The following is an 11,628-nucleotide window of genomic DNA, read 5'->3' on the forward strand; positions in this document are numbered from 1 at the left end:
AAGGAGTATCATTTGCAGGGAGCACAAAAATAACATTAATTAAGTCTCCTAGGCGTTTAGTTCAACTCATATTTAACAAAGAAAAAGGAAGTACTTCATATATATATATTTACAAAAAAATGAATTTGAGGCTTAACTACGAGCTAATTAAGTATTCCGTGGCTCATCAAATCATATTTTAAAAATAATTACAGATGAAGAACTATCTAGAGATAGTCTTTTCTTGAAAAACAGAGAGTAATACTGAGTATTTCGGGAGGAGATGCCTTTTATATATATTATTAAAGCATAAGTTGTATGTTCATCGACGCCTAATGACTCCGTGCAATGCCAAGTACTACCCCTAGTAGATTACATGCGTTCATTTAAGGATCCAAACACAACTTGTACAGAGTGTTATACGAATTATTAAAGGTCAACTCGGATCTGTAGTTTAATCAAAGGAAAAGATTAAACAGCAACACATGATCCCTGCCAATTTGAAAACAATATAAACACTTGGACTCCAAATAAAAATGTTTTTTGGATTTAACTAATTATTCAAATGTTGAAAATCACCTTCCTTCTAAGGTTTTTTTCTTATAAACACATAAAAATCAGTTCCATAGTTTAGTTCATGCTATTAATACTTGATGGGGGAATCGCTTGTGTTGTGATGTATGATGCCAAGAATTCACTCTAGATAATTAATATCCTGTTGCTAATTCATATAATCAAAAAATGCATGAAACCTGCTATAATAATTTTAAACGAAAAATATAAACAGTGAAATATTTACAATTTTAACAAAAGAAATGAGGTTATATGATAGTAATATTTTAAAGGAAGTAGACAGTATCGGAAAATAAAATAATGATATAATTTTGAAGTCAATTTTAGAGAACTTTACCCTTAAATGCCTTAATTTTTTTCTTAGCTTAAGAATATTTTTTTCAAGTATTAAACGATTCATTTAAGTATAATTATTTAAAGGAAAAAAAAATTTCGAAGTTGCAATTTGACATATTTACGTTGATTAGATAAAGTAGTTTTTTTTAGGTACGTTGCATATGAATTTAAGGGTTAAAATGAGTCAACTATGTTTTTATACTTTTTAGAGGTTCAGTGATTAATTATTGAGTTATTTGGAAATCGACTCACAACTTGAGTCGAGTAAAAAAATAAACGGCTCTAGTGACACTACACCCTTATGCAACATAAAGGAGGCATTTAAAATGGTGTTTTTATACTCCGTTAGTAATTAACGTCATAAAGATATATTATGTATATATGTTGCAGTTATAGTAAGAAATCCGTTAATATGCAAAATAACTGAACTAGACCGTTAATGTGCATAATAACTGAGCAAGTAGATTACAACCCGTTTGTTAGTCGCGTTGGTATGCAACACAATCCGTGGGCCGGGATATGACCTGTGTGTATAGTGGATGCTGTTCCTGATGATATTAGATGAATTGGCGGTAGGTTACAACCCGTTTGTTTATTACAGTGACACGCAACACAGCCCGTGGGCCGGAATACCAACCGGGGCTATAGTGGATGGAGTCTCTGATGATATTAAATGAGTCGGCGGTGAGTTACCATTCGTTTGTTAGTCGTGTTAGCATGCAAGGCAACCCGTGGGCCGGGATATGACCTGTGGGTATAGTGAATGCTGTTTCTGATGATATATCATGAATTGGCGGTAGATTATAACCCGTTTGTTAGTCACGTTGCCACGCAACACAGCCCGTGGGGCGGAATATCAACTGGGGTTACAGTGGATGGCGTCCCTTATCATAATACATGAATTGGCGAAGGGTGCTTACTTTCAATCTAGCCCAATGGACATGTTACATATCTTATGAGCCGAGCATCAATTTTTGCCTTAGGAAAGGGTCTCGGAAGATAATGGATAATGTGAAACTTATGAGTTCAAACATTAACGGTCTAGTTGAGTTATTATGCACATTAACTAGTTATTTTGCATTATAACGGATTACAACATATACATACATATAAAGAGTTTTAATTATTATCGTTGAAATCCTGAAAAACATTGTAAATCATTTTTGTTCTCCTAGTCACAGATGATAATATTAAAAATATTTTTTTGTTTTGCCATAAAATGATAGTCACTTTTTTTTTTTTTTTTTTTTTTCATTATAGAAAGAAGAACGGCAATTAGCAAAATTGCAGAAGGTTCTGAAGCCCGAAGAGTACACAGCAGCCACAATCAATATTACCAATCGGCAACAACGACTAGAAAATCTACATTCCTTGTATTCAGAGCTTGAAGAGCACTATCGCGCCATCGTGACGAGGGTTGAGCAACGTCAGTAATAGATACATAGTAACAAAATAATAAGGAGGAAGTCTCAGCTATGTTCTCCTACTTCAAAAGGAAGCAATAAAAGATCCTCACAGTTTTTATTTTTTGAACAAAACAAAAAAAGACCAATAATATCTTTGACTATTTGAAACATTTATTTCATGTTCGATGTTTGATGAACAAAATTGATGAATACACGTTAATATAATAATTCTTACATACACAGATTTCTTTTCTTTTCATACTAAAAAAGAAGGGTTTTTGAGAGTGCCTGGATCATGAATCTTTTAATCATTAGGTGTGGATGGAGGTGTTTTAGGGAAATGAACCATGTGGGATTTTCCAGGTGGTGTGGGTGGTCTATAGTCCTCTGGTAACTCTTCTTGGCCTTCACTGTCATGTCTTCCTGACAGTCTTGGTATTAGAATGTCATCCAACTCTTGATCCTCGTCTTCTTCAATGGAGCTTTCGGGCCCATCTTCCTTTTTACTCCTTTCATGGATGAGTATGTCCTTGGATTCAAAAGTAACAGATCTTTTCCTTTTTGTGGGATCTGATATGTTGAGAAGGGAGGATTTACGAGGTACTCGTCTTTCTCCTCCTTTTGGCGATGAGTTTTTTGAGTGTTCTACAATGAGAGAAAAATCTTCCTCCGGGAAGGAATGGCTCATGTTGATGTTATGGACAACGTTTTTAACAACTCGCGAAGGCAGTGAACTATTAATATCCCAGTCTTGACGGGGTGAAGATATAATAGTCTCCGTTGACCAGGATTTCCTGAGTGTATTCCTCCTACAAGTTTCGTCTCTCAAAGATGTCCGAATGTCACTTAAAGAGTTAAAGAATTCTTTATCTGCTGTAAAATTAGAAGTGACGGGTTGTTTCAAGAAGTCTTTTTTTATCTTTGCGTTCCAAGCTTTAACATATATGTTCACAAGATTTCCTTTAATCAACTTTATGTTTTGTCTATTCTTATCAACTAATGAGGCTTCCTTATCATGACTACTATAATTTTGTGAACTAATTTTTATCTCATCACAAATTGATGACTCCTTCTTATTCTCATTCACAAGGGTAGGCGAAATAACTACGTCTTCATTCCCATCGCTGCAACTTCTACTTCTGCTTCTATTACTACTTGTACTGCCTTTCCGAGTACAATTATTATTTTCTTTAGTCAAGTTTTCGAACTTTGACTCTAACTGCCAATGATGTTGCTGATGAGGCTCAGTCAACGATGCAGGTGTAGAAGGAACATCGGAAATCTTAGGACTATATTCCTTATAATTGCATAATGTTTCCGTATCCGAGGAGGTAGAATCACTTGAAGAGTAAACGCTGCCCTCACTTGGATAAGGGGAACTCCATGAAACCTCTGTCGTTCCTTGATTTTCAGACTCATCCTCCTCGGATGTACAGGAAAGGGGTTCAACGTAGCTTCCGCAAATGTGGCATTTAAAAACCCTTTCTGATAGAGAGGTTGTGAGCTTTTCTCTTGATGAATTGGTTATTTTCCAATTGAGGGTTCTTAGATAATTGTCCGGCATGGTTAATGCTTGGCATGGAGGACTTATCATGTTCGAAAAGTCTTGCTTGTTTTTAACAATGGCTTCAATGCCTAAAAAGAAATTGTAGTTTGTTTATTTAATGTCGCTTAATACTTCATTCGGTGAAGGTGAACAATATTTAATATCATAACATATCCATTTCATCAATGCTTGTTGATAATTATGTTTGTATGTCAATGAACATGATATATTTCTTATCATTTATTGTAAGACAATATCCCTATATGATTATGATAAATATTTAAAGTCAAAAATGGGACAAACAAGGTCGAAGGACATCTTTTTTCTTCTTAATTTTAATTAATACATTAAAAATTGTTAAAAAAGCAAAAATATCGTGAATAAGGGTTTCATTAGAAAACTGTATTCATTATAAAAATGAATCAATGTCGTCTCACTACGTTATCAATTCATTATACACATCTATGTGTATCTATTTCCAAATTAGTTGATTTGCAATAATAAATGCAATTCCTATTTTTACTAAGTAACGAAAAAAAGTAGTTCATAGTACATATTATGTAGATATTCAAATAACCCACCTAGTTCCGACTCAACATGAGATTTAAAGGACAACCCATGTCTTTTAGAGCCAATTTGCCATATTCGATGATGAGTATACATTTTAGAGTCCTTGGATTGATGTCTTAGTAGTGGATAGCAGAGGCTAAGCGTTGTATAAGTGCCCCTTATATCCGCCATTAAGCAGGAATCAATCACATTAAAGGACTCCTTTTCAAAATAATCGCTGAGGGATTTAATTTCACTGAGGTAAGGGATGTTGCAGAGAGTGATTTTTAATTTAGACGAGAGGAGGAGACGTCGAGTGTTGAGGACTAATTTCTCCACGTAAGAGATGAAATCATTGAGCTCAAGCTGTTCCTTATTCATTTCAGATTTGATGAGGCATGGATTCCAATCCTGAAATGGGGAATCAATTGGATGGGGTGCGTAGACCAAACGATCCTCAAGATAATGGGGAAATATCCATTGGATTTCCTCTTTATAAGTTCTTGGCGTGATGGGTTTGAAGTCACAGTGAATGGGATTTAAACATGTTACTGTAGGATTAACTCTTTTAACTAGATGTGTATTACTATAAAAAAAGCCGTTCTCATACCATCCTTTGATCATCTTTTTCTCATTTTCTCTCAAGTTGGAGATATGTATGGGCTCTTTATATACAAAAATAAATATAATTAGTTTTTATTACCATTAAATTAAAGAACTAAAGGAATAAATTATAACTAGCCATTCATTTACACATTAAATGGATAACGTCAAGACCTTAATAATACATATGATTCATTATTATAATTTATGACCTTTTAGAATAGAGAAGAAATTATTTGTTTTCTCAACGCGTGAATTTCGTATCCTCTCTCCAAATTTTAGACTCCATCCCTGTTTTCTCCACTCTTTCCATAGGATTTTATACCTTGGATCCTCATTAGAATCCTCAATTATCTCTCGAAGAACCTTGAAATATAGGGCATACACATCCTCTTCGAGCTCCAAACTATAATATATTTGAGTGAAGGATTTAACGATCCAGGACTCGAGTTCATCAGTTCTCTTTAGTAGATTGATAAGAAACGCATTCTTTGCCTGAAGCTCCCAATTGGAGTCAGCAATTACAAATTCAATCTCATCAATGCCTTTAATGTTTTGAGATTGCAAGGAACTGAGAAGATGCTTAAGATCACCTCCTAAAAGAAGAACCCTTACACTTGAGTGTTGATGAGGAGAGAGGGAATCAAGGAGATCTGTTCCAGTGCGAAGCCGCCCATAGTATTGTGGAAGTCCTTTTTCCTTCACAGAGATCGTCATGACGAAGGCAAATAAGTTCCTTTACATGATAAAACAAATATCTGAGTTGAGTTATTTCTTATCAACGACACATTTCTTCCTTTCCTTTGAAGAGAAAGACTCCTTATGAAATTATCGCTAATAATATTTATATAGATATTATGTACACTGGTAATTCCTAACACGACAATTGATAAGGATATTATACTCTACCGCATACTAAGTATTTATACAAATGTTTAAATAAATCAACACCAATTGATTTTAGATATCATTATGTGTATTTAAATTGATTTTTTTTTTTTTAATAGAAAAAAATTATAAGGTAGAAATATCGATTATTTCTTTTTCTTTGACTTTTTTCCTCCGGATTGCTTGGAACTTGATTGAGATGGATTGGCTTCAGACTTGGCACTAATTTGAGCTTTCTTTTGGGTTTCTCGTATTTTAGGAATTTCCTTTCCAAGATAATGAAGGATTGAGGCTCCTAAAACAAAATATATAAACATAAACTATAAGAAAAGAACTATGGCAATAACCGAATATCAGGACATGAAAAAAGCTTTAATCTTTTATTTCTTTATTAATAAAACTAAAAAAGTAGTTGCTGTAAAAACTTTATAAAAGGGTCTGCCCTCTCATTAAGTTAAAGGCTAATACGTTGCATAACACTTTTGCATTATGCAGATCATTCTTAGTTACGAGAGGTTGGAAATCATGATAGTTGCATGACACGAAATGTTTTTTTTTTTTAAGATTATGAAATATATACATTTTGTCACATTAAAAAAATGAATAAAAAATATATCGCAATCATTGCTGACTACTGTTTTTTTAACCGGGTTTATATAATTTTCAAAATGTCAAATAAAGTCTGCAACTTTATTTAATCCGGGTTTTCTCAAAAGGCAAAGTAAGAAGGTTCAGAAAATGAATTTTAAGGAAGTCAGTGGTGATTTTGTTTTTTTTTGCAAATGGGAACAGTTGAAGTTATATTCTTATTAGAAGTAAGGAAACGAATGAAAGAAACTTTGTCGATGACGATCTGATGCGAATATCACAAATAATAATATAAAATACAGTAAAAGAACTCCCAAATGAGAAATAGTATGGAGTCATAATGATTGAGATAAAATATACGAATGACTAACGAATCCGATAAGACCTTTCAAAGTAAAGAAGGCACAAAGTCAGGGATATTCAAATGAAGTTGGCCAAACTTCAAACCAAATCAAGGTTATATGAAACTAATAATTTGTAAGTTGAAATAATTAGGGATACAAATAAATAACCTAACTAAAAAACCAAATACTCAAAATATAATAATATTTAGTGTTGTCAGTCCTAGAACTGATTAAAAAAAGAAGAAATGAAGTTGAGTGACGCCCTCAATGAGCAAACTTTTACAAGTTTTTAAGACTGAACTACAGTCCTACATATGGACCTCCACAACACTAATAATATATATAATCTTTTTGACTGATTAACTGGGCCATATAAAATTTGCTCCCGAGCCACTAATTGAATACTACGTGGTTTTTAGTTCTTATTATAATATAAAAAGAGCTTATGTTTGACTTGTTAAAAATCTACAAAACCTTGGGACCTCAAAATATATGCTTATTTGTAAAATGCCTTTTGAATAATATTATTTAATAGAGGGGAACATACCTCCCGTGTTTGGAGGTGTTCCTGGAAATTCCTATTTTCGGTTAATAATGACGACATTCATTTAAAAAAAATTAATAGTATTTATTGATTCCGCTAAGATCTTAGTTCGGATGTGACCAAAGGTATGGAGATAATAGTAAATCAGAGATTTAAATGAAGAGTTCCCGTAACGAGGAAGAATTATCATCATATGCATTCTTGCATCCTCATTAGATGATGGAATGAGTGACATCATCATCAAACATATAATCTTTTCCAGTATTTTGGAGAACCTGTTCCTAAGTTTCCCTTTCTGGATTTAAATAATAGCAATTATGTATTAGTATTGGCTCGGGGTTTTCAAGCTTGGGAGTGAACTTTCCTAGCGAGCTGAAAGCTTGTGCTTGGTAAAATCCAGCTTGTTTACATCACATTGGCATATAGTTCGAAAGTTGTAATTTAAGGGCTAAAAGGAGAGTTCAAGACTAATCCATAAGGGAATTTCTACAAAATTGAGTATGTATAAAAGTGAATCTTTGTTTCAAAAATAAGAGATGAATGGAGACTAAGTACATCTCATAATAAATAAATTATAAATAATAAAATAGTGATGAACTAGAATATTAATATTAAATGTTAAGGACGGTTTGGTTTTCTTCTCTAAAAAAAGGGGGAGTCTAAAGTGAATTTAAATAAGCAATTGAAATATTTGCACAATGAGCAGGGCCTGTCTTCGATTTTCATTTGTTTATTTCTTTCAAATTTTTCCGACTGACCTCATTTTATCCAACTCTTATATGAGTTGAATAAGATTGAGCCCTTTTAATTTTACCTAAAAATAATGAAGGCTCTTGTTGATGAATGATTTGGCTCATTTTCAATCGAATAAAGCTTTTTTCTATGGAATTAATATTTTGATCTATTTCTAAAATATCAAAAGACCTTCATTTCAATTTTAAGAACGCTACTACAAAAATCCCAAGCGGCATTTTATTTTTTCTAGCTCTGATGCACGCGTGGCAAGGCCTCTACTACGCTTAATGACAAAAACTGATTGAAAGTATTACTTGTGGGATATTCCTCCCTTAGCGCCTCTCCCTCCTCGTCCTTGAGTTGAACCCTAATTTTTCCACGATATAACATCTCCCGACTTCTTTCCCGTGGATACTCTTTATCCTGAATGAGGAATTTATTCCATCCCCCTTGTAGAAGTGCATCCCGGATCTCTGAATAAGTGGGATTCTCCACACAAATGCTCTTCTCGATCCTTCGACCCTCCTTCAACGTCCTGTTCTTGTTGAGATAGGTTGGATAAATTGAGACCCATCGTTCAGGATCTGCATGGCCCTTATTTGAGTCGAATGGACCCACTGGAATGTATCGAGGCTGTGCTTCTGCCATTGACGATGATAATTAATAGGATTTTGACAAGTAGTGAGTTCCGTGACGGCTACGTACTTATAATTCAAGCAGCTAGAGGAACACTTCATCGATAGCTGAAAAACATTTCCTACACATCTGTGACGTCATTCTCCTTTCCTTAGATGTTGAGTTATGACGAAATATTTATGTTGTGTATAAGTTGCAACTTGTATAACCAACTCGTACAAGTTGCAATTAAAATCTTAAAATGATTATCATTTATTTATGAGTAATATAACTGTGGATATTTGAACTTTATAATGTGCTGCAGAATACTTGTATTTTAGTAATTTGTATTAAAATAGTTAAAAGTTGTACCATTAATAGGTCGATCATCCATAAAAATATTCAATTATTGCATTATCCGCATCCTTTATTTCAAATGATTCATCTAATCTTTTGGTTGCAACTTGTACACAACATTTATTTTAAATGTTAAAGCACACACTAGATTGTCACTCACTTTTAGTATATATTTTTGAAATTGTGTATACATTGATTATTATTGACTATGGAATTGCAACAGATAATTAATAATTTAATCCTCTTAGTATTGAATAAAGGACTAATCCTATTAAAAAAGTTATAACTAACCATGCTCCTGTTAGGATTTTCTTTGGAGTAGGGTTTGTTGAATTTTTTGTTTCAAATTTTCCGACTGACATTTAATCTTTTCCAAATTTAATAAATAAAAAATAAAAAAATTGCCAAATAAAATAAGTGTTTTTCTTAATATATATATATTTTTGTAATATCAATCAAATTACGTTTATTTAGAAAGGTATGTTTTATTTTTCGAAATGATTTTTTTTATAAATGGTCAAGTTTTTTGAATATATTTATCCAATATATTTTTTTAGAAAACTTATAAACACAAATTGTATCCTCCCACGCTTTAAAATGTGATTTTTTTATCTCTAACTGTTATGATTAGGTTTGATAAGTTATCCTAATTTAAAAAAATGTTAAACTCAAATTGTAAAATCTTGTATTAAGCTATAGTTCTTTTTTAAGTTTTTTTATGATTTAATTATATACCATTTCGGACGTCATCTTGAAATATATATGTATTTATTTTTATAGGAACTACCAAGGTTAATATATTTCTATTAACCTTGGTTACTACGTAATTTAAACTATTTGTAACAATAAATTTTACAATAAGTATTCAAATCCGAAGGCTGAATAACTAATAATTAATAAAAGTACTCATATGATTTCAAGTTATGTATCTAATTTTATATCTGACAGTGCTAGTTTTACAAGACCAGTGTTGATGAACATTTTGTATGCTACTGCCTGAATCACCATCGTTTGGAGTTTGACTATAGATTTATTTGCTAGTGCATCCTTTTTGTTTTTTATAATAACCCCATATCTGATCTCTTTTTCTGATAGGCCTTTGTTGAGTTTTATTTCCAGGATCTTTTACAAGTATTCAAAGTGTTCTCTGATTTTTGTACCATAATATGACTAACAGTTTTCTTAATTAGTTTGCCACACCTCAAAGACATGAATTCATCCACTTTGTCTGTTTCCAGATTCCCTTTGCTACCTTGTACTTCACAAGCATTTGAGACGTCGTCAGTTTCTTATTGACATTTGTTTAATTGTACTTCCTAAGGCTGTAGTTGATTATCCCAGTTCTTTTAATTAGTTGAAGAAGATCTATTTGTATTTACCTTCCATTTAGTATTATCTTCCTTAAAAGTTGATAAGTGTGGTTTTTGGTATTTTTGGTTAAGTATTTCCGATATCTTGACTAGACTTGCGCTTTTAATAATGCCACTTATTGATTTTTATATTTTCTGTAGCTATTAATTTTTGTACTATATGAATGTTTACTTTTTGAAACTTATTAATCTCTGTTTTTGAAGAAAATAAATATTTCAAATTTTAATATTGGAAGTATTGCAGAGGAACCCTGTCGATATTCTCTAATTAACTGACGATATATTTCATCTTACATAATTTTACTAAATATAAATACATTAATAAAATATAGTTATTTATACGGAATTTATGTAATAATAATATACAACAACCTCTCTTCCTTGAACATAAATAATGATTTGTGTTAAAGTTATATTCTAAACGAGACTCTTTTCATTGGGTTTGCATCGATGTTTATTTTGTGATCATTATTTGGAGTCGGCTCTTCGGTTTTTTCTCTTTAGTTGGCAACTCTTAAAAACCGTCTATTCCTCCAATATACTTATGCGTCTTCAACATAAATTATATATTTTCTTTATAATTCGTGAAACTACTTTCTCAAATTTATCCCATAACTTGGTAATTGGGTATTGCACCCGGATGATTACTAATTCCAGTAAATTATTAGAATGAATGTCGTAATATGATTTTGTTTCATACGTAAATCTTCAACACTCTTTTTAAGGACCTTTGATTGAAGATTTTGACCATATTTGATTGGGTGAATATCGACACTCACGCGGTGTATTTCTACATTCTAATAATCCATCTCAGAGTTCATCTGAATTTTATAGTTTTAGACCTACATTTATCAAGTAGATTCTTCATTTTTTTCATACTTTGTAAAGTTAAGAATGGATTTATCAATCCATTCTTATCCATGATTATTTAAATCGAGATATGAAAGGCAATGTATATAAATATAAGGAAGAAATTTGGTCTTTTATGATGTCATACAATTAACTTGACAATTTATATAATAATATTAATATGGTCTGCCTTCCATGATGACATTTCATTTTGTATATATTTTTATATAATACTTCAATATTACCCATGTCAGAGCATTAATTTACTCTTCATTGCATTCTAAGAATTTATACAACCTTCTATAGTTATTAATGATTTTCATATTTTGAATTAATGGGAAGTCAT

General features: G+C 32.0%; 3 protein-coding genes across 4 annotated transcripts in view; 1 reads left to right on the forward strand and 2 right to left on the reverse strand.

Annotated features, from left to right (window-relative positions):
- The window catches only part of Hat1 (histone acetyltransferase 1), a 46,245-nt gene extending 43,717 nt beyond the window's left edge, over positions 1-2,528 (forward strand). For both annotated transcript variants that reach the window (XM_040727261.2, XM_071894054.1), the window contains exon 5: positions 2,149-2,528. In XM_040727261.2, the coding sequence (XP_040583195.1) occupies positions 2,149-2,322 (174 nt within the window). In that variant the 3' untranslated portion in view covers positions 2,323-2,528. The remainder of the gene's footprint in view (positions 1-2,148) is intronic.
- LOC121131866 (uncharacterized) lies at positions 2,444-5,876 on the reverse strand. The gene is made up of 3 exons (XM_040727260.2): positions 5,205-5,876; positions 4,422-5,054; positions 2,444-3,929 (listed from the first exon to the last, which is right to left on the reverse strand). Exons 1-3 carry the CDS (start codon positions 5,707-5,709, stop codon positions 2,599-2,601), a joined length of 2,469 nt encoding a protein of 822 aa, XP_040583194.1. The 5' UTR covers positions 5,710-5,876; the 3' UTR covers positions 2,444-2,598.
- A 70-nt stretch (positions 5,877-5,946) lies between these two features.
- Srp19 (signal recognition particle 19) lies at positions 5,947-9,323 on the reverse strand. Its single transcript, XM_040727265.2, has 2 exons — positions 8,406-9,323; positions 5,947-6,175 (listed from the first exon to the last, which is right to left on the reverse strand). The coding sequence occupies exons 1-2, from the start codon at positions 8,737-8,739 to the stop codon at positions 6,027-6,029; spliced, it is 483 nt and encodes a 160-aa protein (XP_040583199.1). The 5' UTR covers positions 8,740-9,323; the 3' UTR covers positions 5,947-6,026.
- Between the last annotated feature and the right edge of the window lie 2,305 nt (positions 9,324-11,628).

The sequence above is a fragment of the Lepeophtheirus salmonis genome, chromosome 1, assembly GCF_016086655.4.
Source record: "Lepeophtheirus salmonis chromosome 1, UVic_Lsal_1.4, whole genome shotgun sequence".
NCBI lineage: Eukaryota > Metazoa > Arthropoda > Copepoda > Siphonostomatoida > Caligidae > Lepeophtheirus > Lepeophtheirus salmonis.